The sequence below is a fragment of the Eulemur rufifrons genome, chromosome 7 (genome assembly GCF_041146395.1).
Source record: "Eulemur rufifrons isolate Redbay chromosome 7, OSU_ERuf_1, whole genome shotgun sequence".
Taxonomy (NCBI): domain Eukaryota; kingdom Metazoa; phylum Chordata; class Mammalia; order Primates; family Lemuridae; genus Eulemur; species Eulemur rufifrons.
The window spans coordinates 238,443,736-238,460,603 of NC_090989.1; the positions used below are offsets into that span (position 1 = coordinate 238,443,736).

Genomic DNA, 16,868 nt, shown 5'->3' on the forward strand with positions numbered 1-16,868 from the left:
TATGATACTATATTGGATAATTATTACCCTATTAATATTTATTTCCCATAGTCGAATAGTATTTACAAAAGTATTCCCATTCAGTGATAGGTGGTAATCAGGAGTTGTTTATACCATCAAGAAGAAAAACAGAATTTCAGTATTTCTAGCAAATTAAAGAAAGAAAAATGAAATTTGTAAGGAAAACCAGAGGAATAAGAATTTATTAAGTAGATTATGCCATCTCAAAATATGCCAGTCTGGCATAAAGATTATTTTGAGCTGAAGTCAATTGAGATAAAGTATGAATAGATAAAGAAAACTCTCTACCCTCCCCCTAAAAACAGGACATAAAGTTGTAAAGGTTTTCTTTTTCCTCTCTCTACCAAGAAGGGACAAAAGTTAATCACAGGAGATAACTTTAGACCCTAATCAGCCTGCGGATGGCACCAGAGAAATCTCCATAACAAACTTCACTCTGTAGCTTTCATCTACCATTAGTTTCCTACATATTTGCCTTCCCACAATTTGCTGCCCCTTGAAACTCAGGGTCTTTTGCCTTTGTCTTATCACTTCTTTAAAAATTTATTGTTCTTTATTGAAAATGCCATATAAACTGGAGTTCTAAGCCCCGTCTATAAGTTACTCACTTCCTGATCATCCCATGTGTTCTATCTGTGGTACACATGTTAATAAAATTTTTTGTTTTTCTCTTGTTAATCTGTCTTTTGTTATGTTACAGCTGAGAATTTAGAAAGGTAGAAGGAAAATCATTTTTTCCATCCCTACTATTATAGTTTCTACCTCCATTTTCTATTATCATTAGGTTTTTTCTTTAATTGTCTGGTCACATTTCCCAAAGATACTATAAACATTCGTGATTCTCTGTCTTTATCCTACCTGACTTGATGTTTCTCCCTACCAGTGCTTTTTATTCTCATTCAAAATTATTTTAGAAGACACCAATGATCTTGGATCTTCTCTTTTATTTTTGCTTCAGGAATATCATGCCACTTTGAATCTTTTAACATTTTCAACCTTAGCCCTAAGGCCCTTTCCATCTTTCTTCCATTTTTACTTATAAAGCCATATGTTCACTCACATTACCACCTTTATTAAACAGATCATTCCAACTGATGGGATTAGGACATGCTACCCAAAAATATAGCTGAAGGAATTTGAGAAATGGCAGGTTCTGAAAGACTCTCTGACCTTCTCCTCTCCCAGTTATAGGACCCTCATGTGAGAGGTACCCTCCCTATACCAGAGGAAAAGAGCTTCTTTATCTCCAAAGACAGAGGAATACCAAGAGGAATCTGCATGAGCAGGCCTTGCTAAGTGTCCCCCAGTTTACTGTCCTATCACATTTTTCCATGACTTTCCACTTTTCATCAAACCTAGTATAAGAACACTCAGGCTTAACCATTTCTTAGGGTGTTCATTTCCTTATGAAGCAAGCCTTCCTTGTAATGTAAAACTTATCTTAAGTAAATTTGTATGCTTTTCTCTTGTTAATCAGTCTTTTGTTACAGAGTCCCAGCCAAGAACATAGATGAGTAAAGGAAGAGCTTTTAATCCTCCCCAACATAACTCTACCATTATTTAGAGTACATTTTAGGATTAGGAACGTGGAATCTGTGGCCAATCTGCCTTTGTTCAAATCCTGACTCTAACACCCTGTAGCTGTATGACCAGAGGCATGTTATTTGACCTGTTTCTGCCTCAGTTTCTTCATCCATACAATAGGCATAGTGATAGGACCATATTCATGGATACCTTGTGAGAAATAAATAGAATAATACATTAAAGTAGTACTTGAAACATGTTGAGCACTGTATAAGTGCTTGCTATTATTATCACAATGAATTGTTTTTGGTAATCTGCAGCTCCCCCTATCCCATGCCCAGGATATTTGTCTCTGTGTGTGAAGTTTGTATTTATTTACTTATTTATTCATTCCCAGTTATGGTCAAGAATGCTGAAAATTCTTCAATGAAACAGGATAGTCTCACATATAAAATATTCATTTTCCACAAATTGCCAGTACAGGTCTTTTTTAGGCCTGCATTTTGCTGTTGTCTATAGAGTTTACAAATGAGTGTTCAGTGAACATCTCTTAGTAAACTTGTTTCAGCTACAATAATTTGTTTCTCAAGCTGATTTTAAGTCTACCCAGATTTCTTCAGTGGAGTTAGTGGAACCATTAGCTTTATGATTGCAAAGATTTTTAATCTTGGGAAATTTTATACTGTTATTTTTTTAATGACCTATTCATTCCTTTGACCCTCAGTCAAGTCCTGATTCCGCTGTGTTCTCTGTGAAATTTATCAAAATAGATATATCTGTACTTTCTTACAATAATAATCCTGCTTTGGGTTCCTAGCACTTAATCCTAGATTACTGTAGATCTGAATTCCATAGAACTTTGCCCATATTTAATTTCTTGACACAGTAGCTTAGGATAAAGTAGTAGAGTTCCTCTCATGTTGCTTAGTTTTTGATAGAAGACCAAACTAATATGCATAGCAGACTGTGAAGAATAAATAAATTCATTTATTTAATCATTTAACAATATTTATTGACTATCTGACTACCTAATACAGTACAGTACATAAAGTAAAGTCCATATACATTACAGATTTAATGAAAGAATGAAAGTTATAAAAGTATTATAAGGAATTACAAGATTACTTGTTTATAACCTTAGAGCATCTCTAGAAAACATATTTAAACAAGACATGAAAATGCAAAACCAGATATGAAAAAAATTAATAGAACTTATATTAATAAAAATTAATAAAAAGGAACCTATCCTGTGGATGTTGCCTGTTTCATAGCTATCTCAGGACTTGTTTAATGAGCCCATGAACAAAGTGGCTATGGAAGTAGGGATAGAATCTGTGAATATGCTTAACAAAATTGACTTCGCTTCAACAAAACTCATCTGGCTCCTGGCATCATTGAATATTTAACCTGCTGACTGAAGAGACCAATTCCAAATCCCCAATATAGCACCATTTTCTAAAGGACCAGCCAGCCACTTTAGTGACAGATTGATTACATTGGGCCTCTTCCATCATGGAGAAGGCATCAACTCATTTTCATGAGGATAAATTAAGTATTGTGGGTATGGATTTGTCTATTGCGCTTCTACAAATACCACTGTTCTTAGACTTTAAAAATGACACATATATTCCTAGGATGTCCTCTAAACATCCCGTAGTCTGAAAGATACGTTTTTTAAATTTGTGGACTACAAGTGCAGTTTTATTACATGCACAGATTGTGTAGTAAGTCAATCAGGGATTTTAGGGTATCCATCACCCAAATAACATACATTGTATCCACTAAGTTATTACTCATCATCCATACTCCTCCCACCGTCTCACTTTCCGAGTCTCCATTGTTTATTATTCCACTGTTGGCATCCATGTGTACACTATGAGTGAGAACATGCTTTTTGTCTTCCTGTTTCTGGCTTGTTTCACTTAAGATAATCACCTTCCAGTTCCATCCATATTGCTGCAAAAGGCATGATTTCATTTTTTATGGCTGAATAGTATTCCATTATGTGTTTATAACACGTTTTCTTTATTCAGTCATCTGTTGATAGGCACTTAGGTTGATTCCATATCTTTGCTATTGTGAATAGTGCTGCAATAAACATATGAGTGCAGTTATTTTTTGATATATTGATTTCTTTCCCTTTGGGTAGATGCCCAGGAGATTGGGTAGATTGCTGGATGGAATGGTAATTCTATTTTAGTTCTTTGAGAAATATGCATACTGTTTTCCATAGAGATTGTACCACTTTTCACTCCCAGCAACAGTGTATATGCGTTCCCTTATCTCAACATCCTTGCTAACCCTTGTTATTTTTTGTCTTTTGAATGATAACCATTCTGACTGTGTTAAGATGATATCTCATTGTGGTTTTAATTTGTATTTCTCTGATGATTAGTGATATGGAGCATTTTTTCATATACTTGTCCATTTGTATGTCTTCTTTTGAAAAATGTCTATTCACATCCTTTGCTTACTTTTTAATGTGACAATTATTTTTGTAGTGAGTTGTTTTTAGTTCCTTATATATTCTGAGTATTAGTCCCCTGTGAGATGCATTATTTACAAATATTTTCTCCAATTCTACAGGTTGTCTGTTAATGCTGTTGATTATTTCTTTTGCTATGCAGAAGCTTTTTAGTTTAATTAAATCCCATTTGTCTATTTTCATTTTTGTTGTGCTTTTGAAGTCTTAGTCATAAATTCTTTGCCTAGACCAATGTCTGGAAGAATTTTATGTAGGTTTTCTTCTAGTATTTTTATAATTTCAGGTCTTATAGTTAAGACTGTAATCCATCTTGAGATGATTTTTGTATATGGTAAGATATAGGGGCCTAGTTTCATTCTTTTGCTTATGGTAATCCAATTTTCCCAGCACCATTTATTGAAAAGGGTGGAAGACACATTTTATGGCAAAGGATTTATGACAATGGGCTATATCTTGGAATTCACTGGTCTTACCACATTTTTAATTATATAAAGCCAACTGGCTTTATAGGACAGTGGATTATCAGGCTTAGTTATGATACCAGCTAGAAGACAATATCGAGGGTAGGCTATATACCTTAAACTGACGGTTTATGATTTCATCTTCAAGAATGCATGGGTCCAGGAATAAAGTCTTGTAGGTTGGAGTAGCCTCTGTAGTTATTTAAACAAATAACCTACTGGAGTAGTTTTTGCTTCCCACTGCTATCACCTTGGGCTTGGTGGATTTGAGGGTCCTGATGCCCAAGGTAGGAAAGCTCTCCAAGGGGACATAGTTATGGTCTGTAGAGGTAGAAGCTGAGGTTGCATGCTGGCCATTTTGTACTCTTCATGTTACTGAACGGACAGGCATCAAAGGGAGATACTGTATTAGTAAGAGCAATTATCCTAATTACTATGTAAAATTAAGAGGACCATGTCTGGAACCAGAGGATTCACTACGTACCTGTTAGTACTCATGCCTATTAGTTCTCTATCTCTGTTGCCCTTGGCAGCTAAATTTGAAAAAGCTGTCTACATTCAGTGTTTCTAATTCCTTTCATCCTTTCATCGCCCCTCTAAAATAGTTCTTTCCAAGGTCCCCACCACATTGCCAAATCCAAAGTCAGTTCTGGGTCCTGACTTTAATTGACCCCTCAACAGTATTTGACAGAGTTGATTTCTACCTCCTCTTATTATAGTTCATCATATCAAACTCTTTATTTTCTTTTTCTGACTAATATTCAACCTCAGTGTTATTTGTTGATTTGTTTTTTTTCCCTACAGTCTCTTAGTTTTAAAGAGTTTCAGTCATTTGACATTGTCTTAGTCCAGGTACACTATGAGAGGAACTTAGTAGAACTCCTGGCAGATGCAGACTAAAATTGTGTAGACTTTTCTGACATGTACATCATACTAAAGACTCTTACAATATTTAACAAAACATCCTAAAATATTTCTATATATACTATTGTAAAACCACATATTTCTCTCATTGTATGGTTGAGCAGTTGGCATTTTATGGTATAGCCAAGTAAACTACCGTTCTAGTCTTTTGTATAACTATCTTCCCAGTCTGTTGAGAACTTTGGGGAACTGAATGCTATTTTGAAAAGTATTTTCCATCCCTTTCAATGTCATGTTATACAAAAATTTGATAAGCATGCTTTGATGGAATTCAGATGTACTATGTTTAGTGTAATCATGTTTTAAAAAGATAATAGATTAGTCTGAAATTGAATTCTGGACATGATGCTCCATCACAATAAGCAGGAACATCTTCAAGAGTGACCAGGGAAGTAAAGCATCTCAAAAACATGTATATTAGGAACATTTAAACCAGCTAGGGATGTTTTTCTTAGAGATGTCTTAAACAGTATATAATTATTTCCAAATAATTAAAAGATATAACCCATGTGGAAAAGGGACTGATTTATGTGTTCCACTCAACCTGAATACTTCTTATCTCTCTTCCTTGCTTAATTTTCTCTCTTCAACATACCGCTATTAGCATACCATATATTGTATTCTTCTTATTTGTTTCCTCCCTCCCACCCCTGCCTTACTAGGATAAAGGTTACATGAGGGCAGGAATTTTTCTTCTTTCACTTTATTCACTACTACCTTATCCTTTATGCCCACAAAAATGCCTGGCCCATAGATCCTGTTAACAAATATTTTGTTGAAAGATGAATGGCCACAGGATGGAACTTAATGGGTGAAAGCCTCAGAGATTCAAATTTTGTCTCAGGTAAAGGGAAAACTTTGTAGGAAATATCAGACCTTTATAGCATGGCTGGGAAAGTACTGTGTGTTCCAACCCTGGAAGTGTTAAACCATGTGCTTCCTGGGCTAACACTTGGAATAAATGCTATAGACATGATGCTAGTAGGAATTTGATACTAGATAATCTATTTTCTTGATGGGATTCTATAATTTTATAAAATATATTTAAACTAACTTTTCCTTTTCACATGGAGAATGAGTAAATGCCAAAATTAAACTTACAGTGTCATATACAATTTATGCTATAATATTGTTTGGTCTTGAACTTAGAAAAAGTACATGTAACAACTCTTATTCTTGGGTTTTATACCCCTTCTTTTTTCCAAAAGCAGTGATTCTGAAGCACAGACCTCTGAAAATTTGGGAACAATTATTGTAGAAACATCCCAGAAAATAAGTCCTACAGAAGATAGAGGAGACCATAAAGAAAGTTATCAACCAGAAGACAGCCAAACACAAGGAAAAGAAATAGTACAAACATACTCAAATATAAATGGCAAGCTCCAAAAGGTATATGACACAATTTTGCCTAATTGTAAGCAATGTTCTTAATTTTATCTTATGCTTCATAATTTAAATCAATAAATATTGCCAATGATTTAATTTGAACCCCTAAAAATTAAGTTTTCTTTGAAATATACAGTGAAAATATTTACTTTTTAAAATTTTCCAAGTACCAGTTTTTTACAATCTTTTGCATAGATGAAAATGGAAATAAATACTATTCTCACAGATATAAACCTGAAAGTATTCATATTTCAGCAAGAAAATAATAAAGGTAATAATAAGCTCATTATTGTTTTCAGGTATATGAAATGTTCCAAGTGAAGAAACTTCTGTTTTTATATTAGCTTTTGTGGCAATAAAGTCATTTAAGTCTGTTCATATCTTTGAATTTATTATTTCTACCTTACTCCTCAGTGTATTTTAAATTTTGTAAAATTGATGTTCCAATACAACTTGTTTAAAAATTCCTACCACTAAAATATTATGGCATCAAAAGGTTGCCTGTACAGTATAAATCATTGAAAAATTGAGGAAAATTATTTTATTTTTTGTTGTAAAAATCAAGTTGTCTTTGCATTAACCTATAGGATTCTTTTAAAACATAATCCAAAAAAGTTAATTTTTTGAGATCTTGCTAGAACTTTGGAGGAAAAAGGTCTATTTTAGTTACTACCAGAATAAAGTTCATACCAACAATTATATTCTAAGAGCCTGCTGATTGATTGATTAATAAACTGCTGAGTAAATTTTATAGAAATTACCTATTTTGCTGTATATTATTTGTTTGGGAATTTTCATTATTTTCAGCTTAATGAGTTTATAAATAAGAGTACATTATAAACTACTTTGATTAGATCTGCCATATTGTTGACAGTCATAAAATGTTTACCAAATTGTGGCAAATGTGTTTGGAAAATATTAGAACTTCTCACTAACCCCAAATATATTGATTATCCTAATTTTAACTTAATGACTTCCTGCTTTTCTTTATAATTTTACCTCCCTTAACATGTTTTTGAACTTCGTGGAATCTATATAGTATATCTTTTCTGTCTGGCCTCTTTTGTTGAATATTATGAGTTCATTCACTTTCATTGTTATAGATAGTACTTCATTGTCTGAACATACCACAATTTATCCTTTCTACTGTTGAAATTTTGGTTGCTTCAGTTTGGATTTCTTGCAAATAATCCTGCAATGAATATTCTTGTACATGTTCTCTGTTGCACAAGTGTGGGCATCTCTGTAATAAAAACCTAGGAGTGGAATTACTATACCATAGTTTATGTGTTTTTAAGATTTTAGTTGATAATGCTACTTTCCGAAGTATTGTGGCACTTTTTTGTACCCACTATGGAAATTTCTACTGCTCTTCATCAACACTTAGTATGTTAGTCTTTCTCATTTCAGCCACTTAATAAAGTGATGAAACATTTTAAAAATATATCTAATATGTTAGTTCTGAAGACAAGTTCAGATGAGGCATTTCAAAAATATTTTGAGAAATGCAACATTGGTAGGATTTCATAATCTCTGAAACTAGTTTAAAGGAAAACCCTATCCTAGCTACAGGCTTCTGGTATATGTGTTAATATTATAAATTGGTTTCATTACTTTAGGGCCATGCCTTATGTATAATATAGAATACTTTATCCATAAGTATACAATACATGGCTCATTGTCAAAGTAACAGTGGGTCAAATTTCTTTTTTCATATATTTTTACTAGAATTATTTATTTATTCCTTAATTGGGATCTTTGAAAAGGTCCTTTTTTTAATAAGAAATAATTTTCTAGATTAAACATATTCTTGTTTTCCAACCACTAAATTCTTAAACAAGACCACTTATTTAATTACTGGGATTTGTAATATTTTTGAAACATTTCTATATAAAATTTTGCTTTCTGAAAGTATTTTTAAATTGGTGAAATATTTTGGAACAAAAGTCAACAAGGCTTCATTTTTTTTAGCCTTGGGATGTTTTGAGGAAAACAAAGTTTGAAGGAAAGTTACTTTATTATTATCAACATTATTTTAGTTTCATTTGTCAGAAGGTTATTAGCTTCATTTGTTTACATACAATAGGGGAAATTATTTGAGAAAGGACATAGATTTTCAGAGAATAAGTTGTTAATTATTCACATTTTGCTTTTGTTGCTGTTACTCTATATACTCCTAGGTTTTTGAAATGTCCCAAGGTTAAATTTATACTTTGAGTTGATTTTGTACCTGCATATTCTGCCTGCTAGTTCAGGTTTAGTGCCTATATTAAGTTCTGGGTATCAATTATAAAATTTTATTATCTAGACTTTTTTTAACTCTACATAAATAAATGTATTTTTAGGTAAAGGGATATTACTTACTATATTGGTTCACTTGATGTTGTTATTGACTAATAATCCAATTTTTATGAAACTTAAATTTAGGATCATTTTCATTATAAGAATACCAAAAAACCAACTTTTCAAAAGAAGAATGGCAACATGCAAAAGAGTTTACATACAGCAGTTCCTACCAGAGGTAAGAATGCACATGAAATTAACAATACGTCTTTTATAATTTAATCTGATTTTTAAAATATTATGAACATTATTTTTATATAGTCAACAGAGACAAGTCCAAAAGTATAACTGCCCAGAAATCAAGTAGCAATACTATTTTATTACGAGAACGCATTATATCCTTGCAACAACAAAATAGTGTACTTCTGAATGCAAAAAAAACAGCAGAATTGTCTATTAAAGAATATAAAGAAGTTAATGAAAAGCTCCTCCATCAACAGCAAGTGTCTGATCAACGATTTCAGACAAGCAGACAGACAATAAAGGTAAAGAGACTTTAAGATTGAATTGTAATATACTATATTGTAAAAAGTGAATATTTTGTTTTACATGTGTTTAGTTCATATTTGTGTTAGACAGATCTATGAGTAAAATAAAAACTCCAGGTACTCTTAAATAATGTGATTAGTTTAATTACTAGACTTCTTTTAGTAAGGTCCATATTAAGGGACAACATACATGAGGGAGGGAACTCCAAATCAAAAAAGACACTTTACTAGCATTTCTATATCACTTAGTTTTTCTCTTCTTTTGAATATTTTTGTATGTTCTGTATTGTATTATAGCTTACCTTTTACATGCAGGCTTCATAAATGCATTTAGCTTACCCATTTTCCTATGTCTAAAACTTTGTATTTATGATAATAAATTACACTATTAAATTATCATATTTCTCAGTTACTCTTTGCAAATACTAGTATCAAATGTGAAGATTTAAATATACATATATATCTTAATGTGTTCAAATAACCTATCCATAGTTCTTTTTTACTAAGGTGAATTGAGCTTTTTGCAACAATTTTCAGACACGTTATACCTTACTCTTAGTTATCATAAGTTAATCTTAAAGCAAATGAAAAAGAAAATATTTTTTTTCCGTAAGTCTCCATTCTTTAAGATATTTGCTTGATTAAAGAATGATTTGTTGGCAATTTGTTGTTTCACACAGAAAAATTTATTTCATCATATTAGAAAATTTTTAAATTTTTTAAAATTTTTAAAATTTTTAAATCACTGTCACACATTTTTAAATTACACTTAAATTCTCTAATTCTAATATCTAGTTCTTTGAATCAAACAATAGTTAGAAATATATTAATTGTAAAGTATTAGAGTTGTATTAATCTTATACCAATAAGAATTGTGTTCTGGCTTTATTCTCAGAGTAGCCTTATACCCAAACCTTACCTACATTCCAAATTTACACTGGAAGTTTGAGGATTTTACAGGCTTGGCCCGTGGAAATTTGGGAGTAGGACACCAGCTACAACTGAGCTCTGGTGTTAGTGGCCTGTAGATGTTAGAGTTTGGACATAGTCATGATGCCACAACCAATGTATGGAAACTAGATTTCTCAAAATAATTTGATGAACCCATATTCATTTTCCTGGCTGAAATTTTCTTTTCTTTTTCTTTCTCTCTCTAATTTTCTAATGCTGCTGTAAACATTCATGTAGAAGTTTTCCAGTAGATGTGTTTTCATTTCTCTTGGGGACATACCTAGGAGTGGAATTGCTGGGTCATATGGTAATTTTATCTTTAATATTTGGAGGGACTGCCAAGCTCTTTTGTGTCACAAGTTGTACCATTTTACACTGCAACCAGCAGTGTATGAGAGTTCCGGTTTTTCCACATCCTCACCAATACCTGTGACCTGCCTTTTATATTATACATTTTTCCTGAGTCAGTTACAGTAGTTCTGTGTTTCGAGGAATGGGTCCATTTTCACCTAGGTTATATAATTTGTTGGCATACAATTTTTTATAGTATTCACTCACAATCTTCTCATTATAGGAAGGTATGTAGAAATGTCCCATGCTTTATTCCTTCTTTAATAATTTCTGTCTTCATTCTTCTATACTTGTTTAGTCTAGCTAAAAGATTTGTCCATTTTGTTGACATTTTTAAAGAACTTCTAGATTTGTTAATTATCTCTATTTTTAATTTCCTGTTTCATATATTTCTCTTTTAATCTTTGTTATTTTCTACTTATACTATTTTTGGTTTAGTTTGCTCTTCTATTTCTATTCTCTTAATGTGGGAGTTTACATTATTGATTTATAATCTTTCTTATTTTTAATATAGGTATTTATAATTGTAAATTTCCCTCTAAGGACTATATTAGCCTTGGTATGTTTTGGTATGTTCTGTTTTGATTTTTACATATCTCAAAGTATTCTCTAATTTTCCTGTGATTTCTCTTTTGATCCATTGCTTAAGAGAGTGTTATTTATTTTCCACATAGTTGTGAATTTTCTAAATTTTCTTCTATTATTGATTTCTGGTTTTATTCCATTGTGATGAGAGAACATACTTTGTATGATCTTAGTCTTTTTAAATGTATTCAGATTTATTTTGTGGCCTAAGATATGGTATGGTAGATCCTGGAGAAGTTTGCATGTGCATTTGAGAAGGATGTATACGCTGCTGTTTGGTTGAGTGTTCAAATTTTCTATTAGAGCTGGTTGGTTGATAGTGATGTTTAACACTTTCATATTCTTGGTTCTATTAATTATGGAGGGTAGTATTGAAATCTCTCACTATTTCTATTTTCTATAACATCTTTATTGATATATAATTCACATACCATACAGTTTTCTCATTTAAGATGTTTAATTTAGTAGTTGTCACTTTATTCACAAAGTTGTGCAACCATCACCAAAATCAATTTTAAAACATTTTTATCACCTCAAAAAGAAGCGTATCCTTTAGCCATCATCCTTCTATTCCCCCATTTCTCTTAAGCATTGGCAACCGCTAATCCACATTCTACTTCTATCAATTTGCCTATTGTGTACATTTTATATAGATGGAATCATACAACATATGGCTTCTTATATCTGGCTTCATTTGTTGTAGAGCCGCAAATTCAGGCTCGCGTGCCTGATGCACAGCTAAAGCCAAACACTGTGACACCAGTGCTTGGAGATAAAGAAAGGTTTATTCGATTTGGCTAAAGTGAAAAGAAGGAAAAGCAAAGTGTCTCACATCTATCTCTTTAAAAAAAATGAAGCAAGAAGCCTTTATGTAGCTAGAGAATAAGAGGGGGTTGTGGGTGGTATTTCAGAGAACTGAAGGGGGAAGTCCATGTTGCTTTTAGTCTCAGATAACACCTTGAGTGACAAGACTCATGGGCATCAGTAGCTAGTCACAGCTTTTTCAAGGGCATTCATTCCATCTGTAAAATAAGAGACCCTGGAGTTATTATCTTCTCCTGCTTGACAAATAGTGTATCAGCAGGTAGTAATCACTGTGAGAACAAATGATACCAGGCAGGAAGCAACGGGTTATCATGTGCAAGCAAGGGCCTATTCAAATTTTACATTATCTCAGTCATTAAAAAAATGCCAGGGTACTAAAATCTCAAGGGCCTGGCTACACTTTCACTTACCATAGTATTTTCAAAGTTTATCCATGATGTAGCATATATCAGTATTACTGTAAGGACTTTGAAAATTTACCCCTCCATAAAGTCAATGAAAAAACTGGAAAAAATGATCAGGGATCAATAGTTTCATACCACTGGTTATAGAACTTAATCTTCTAATGATTAATATAAATCCCTAGGGCTATTAATTGATGACTCAAGGAAGTCACAAGTTTTCTAAGCCATGACTTCCTCGTCTTTGAAAAGATTAAAGGTCTAATAAAAGTATTTACCTGAAAACTATAGAACTATAAACCATTTTACTGAGACCTTTCTGTGTACATTGAGGGACACTTATAATTTCTCTACAAAACTCTGGAAAATAATCAAAAGCTTACAACTATCAAGGGAATGTATATTCAAGAAAAGCAGCCAAATCTCAGTAAGAACAGTAAATTTTGTGGCGTTTTAATTTGCCTTAGTCCCATTTTCCACTCTTAGCTCAGCAGTAGCCTGAGAAAAATAATAGTCCATGTTTCCCATGCAGCCTGCTCCAAAGGGAGCAGAATGGACCTGGAGCTCTTTCAAAACTTCATTTCCAAATAATTGTCATCGTTTAACCTCTGATGGTTCCCTGGAAGACCCCAGTTAAAAAGATGACTCTGACAGCATTCAGTGTGAACAGCTTTCCTCCTAAAAAAGAATGGGTAGGTGGGGTGTCAAAAATAATTACAGGCTAGTGTTTTAACTTCTTAGCTGCCTCAGGTGACAGATTCCAGTTTTGGCCAGACAATGTATCAACCAAATGGCTTAGAGGAAAAGTCTGGAGAATGAGATATTGGTAAGTTTTGAAGAATTCCGACATGTTCCTGGGAATCTGGAGATCACATGAATTCATAGAGCTGTGTACACGCTAAGGAAAAAACGAAAAAGCCTGAACTCTCACCTCTGGTTACTTGAGGCTGAGCAAGCAGATAGTAAATCTTAAGATGATACCGTTCCTAGCAGCATTACTAATAATAGCCAATAAGTAGAAACAAGCTAAATGTCTATTAGTTGATAAATGGATAAACAAATGGTGATATATATATGCAATGAAATATTATTCAGCCACAAAAAGGAATGAAGTATTGATTCGTACTACAACATGAATGAACTTTGAAAACATTATACTTAGTGAAAGAAGCCGGAAGACCACGTTATATGATTCCATTTATTTGAAATATCTAGAATAGGCAAATCTAGAGAGCCAAGAAGTAGCTTACTGTTTACCTAGGGTTGGGGGAAAAGGGGAATAAGAGAGTAATTGCTAAAGTATATGGATTTCTTTGTAAAGTGATGAAAATGTAAAGTTGTGGTGATGGTTGCACACACCTGTGAATATAACTAAGAAACATTGAATTGTACACTTTGAATCATATGTTATGTGAATTAAATCTCAATAAATCTTTTAAAATAATGTTGGTATAAGGAAAACTCACAGACATATAGTAGTATCTGCATAAATGTTGCTGATAATGTATTGACTTATTGTTGACAGAGTACTATAACAAAAATCACTCTCTATTCAAATTAATAAAGTATACTACCAACATAAAAATTGACTTAAATAGTATGGTAAAATTTAAGAGGTATATGACATTTTATTTATTTATTTTTTAATTGATATAGAATAATTTGCATGTTTATGGGGTACATGTGATATTTTGATACATGCATGCAATGTGTAATGAACTACATAACATTTTTAGGTGTTAAAAGAACATAGTATTACATGAAACATTTCATCTTATTATTATTAAACTTAACAAAGTAAAATATATTTAAAGTAAATTTTCTTAAAATTAGTTTCTAATTAAAACAATGTGTTTTCTTACCCTCACACACTAAAATCTCTATTGCAAAAGTAAATATCAAGGAATAGGAATATGGTAAAGCAGACTGTATTGACTAACTTTTCCAGTTTGGATGATCAGTTCTTCAACTTAAGGGCTTATAAATTATAAATCATTGGAAATGTGTGAAAATCAATCCCATATCATAAGAATAACAAGATGTAAATGTCATCTTCTTTTATTCCAGTAATATTATTTATGTGTATTATGATGTTGGGTAGCTCTTTATAGTCACCTATGTGTCATCACATAGACTCAAAGAGCACTGACTCACAGAGAAAACTAAAATCCATACTATAAGAGAAAATGTGGCTGTACCTATAAACACATCTTTGAGAAAGTTTGTTGAATGTTTTTAGTAGGTATTAAATAATTATATATCAAACTTCCACCGATAAATATTGCTATGGTTTGAATGTGTCCTCTAAATTTCATGTGTTGGAAACTTAATCCCCAAATTCATGTGTTGATTAGAGGTAGGGTCTTTAGGAGGTAATTAAGATTAGATAAGGTCATCAGAGTGGGGTCCCCATGATGGGACTGATGGCTTTATAACGAGAGGGAGAGAAATCTGAGCTGACAGGCACACTGTTGCCCTCTTACCGTATAATGCCCTCCACCATGTTATGACACAGCAAAAAGGCCCTCATGAGATGCTGGCACCATGCTCTTGGACTTCCCAGCCCTAGAACCATGAGCTAAATAAATCTCTGTTCTTATAAATTACCCAGTCTGTGGTATTTTGTTATAGCAACATAAAACAGACTAAGATAGATATCAAATGTAAAATTTTTGTAGAATTTTACATAGTGTATATTTTCCAAAATGCTCTCTCATAAAATAATATGTTTTTGGAGAGATCAGAGTAATCCTTGTCTTTCATTTATATATAAATAGATGTGTTATTTTGTTAATTTTCTCTCTGTATTTGTTTAAATAACAAAATGAATTTCAAGGGGTTTAGTATTGCTATGAACTGATGTGTGTTCCTCCAAAATTTATATGTTGAATTACTAATTCTCAGTGTGATACCACAACTTGAAGATTTGGAAAATTCTCAGCCTATTCATATTACAAATAATGAGAAAGCTTGTTCTGAGGAGAACATTAAGGATGTGGCAGAACAATCATTTGAAAAGGAGATTAGTGTGGGTGTGAACTAGGGACCTAATCAGCCTTCTCAGTGGAAGCCTGGAAGGAATAGATTGGATTATACCAGGAGAAACCAGCTGAGACTAACAGAAACAGAGAAACAACTATATAGTTGTATATATTTATAGAGTACATGTGATGTTTTGATATAGGCATATAATATGTATTAATCAAATCAGGGTAATTGGAATATCCATCACAAGTATTTATTATTTCTTTGTGTTAGCAACATTCCAATTCTACTCATTTAATTATTTTGAAGGATACCATAACTCACTTTGTTGTCCTGTCAAGTATTGTTCATTCTATCTATCTTACCTATATTTTTTTCACCCATTAACCATCACCACTTTATCCCCTCCTTTCCCCTTCCTTTCTTAGCCTCTGGTAACCATCATTCTGCTCTGTCTAAATGAGATTAATTGTTTTAATATTTAGCTCCCACATGTGAGTGAGAACATGCAAGATCTTTCTTTCTCTGCTAGGCTTATTTCACTTAACATAATGTTCTCCAGTTATATCCATGCTGTTGTAAATAGCAGGATTTCATCTTTTTATGGCTATATAATATTCCATTGTACATATGTACCACAGTTTCTTTACCCATTCATCTGTTGGTGGACATTTAATTGATTCAAAATTGTGGCTATTGTGAATAGTGCTGCAATAAACATGGTAGTGCAGATATGTATCTTTTTGTTATACTGATTTCCCTTCTTTTGAATATATACCGAGACAGTTTTTGTCTTGAAATCTATTTTATCTGATAGAAATGTAGCTATTCCTGTTCTTTTTCTTCTTTTTTTTTTATTTTCCACTTGCATGGAAGATATTTTTTCATCTTTTTATTTTCATTCTTTGTGTATCTTTATAGGTGAAGTGGGTTTCTACTAGACGACATATAGTTGGGTCTTGTGTTTTGATCCATTCAGCCACTCAGGTCTTTCATTGGAGAGTTTAGTCCATTTATATTCAATGTTGTTACTAATAAGTAAGGATTTACTACTGCCGTGTTGTTATTTGATTTCTTGTTGTTTTATAGCCCTCTCTTTCTTTCTTCTTTCCTGTCTTCCTTTGTGTAAAAGTGATTT

The 16,868-nt window shown here is 32.5% G+C and overlaps 1 protein-coding gene across 2 annotated transcripts in view; it reads left to right on the forward strand.

Annotated features, from left to right (window-relative positions):
• Positions 1-16,868, forward strand: part of CNTLN (centlein) — a 286,589-nt gene that overhangs the window by 175,120 nt on the left and 94,601 nt on the right. The window contains exons 16-18 of one of the 2 annotated variants that reach the window (XM_069474222.1): positions 6,624-6,804; positions 9,229-9,322; positions 9,406-9,629. In XM_069474222.1, the coding sequence (XP_069330323.1) occupies positions 6,624-6,804; positions 9,229-9,322; positions 9,406-9,629 (499 nt within the window). The remainder of the gene's footprint in view (positions 1-6,623; positions 6,805-9,228; positions 9,323-9,405; positions 9,630-16,868) is intronic. The other variant, XM_069474223.1, reaches the window with a different exon arrangement.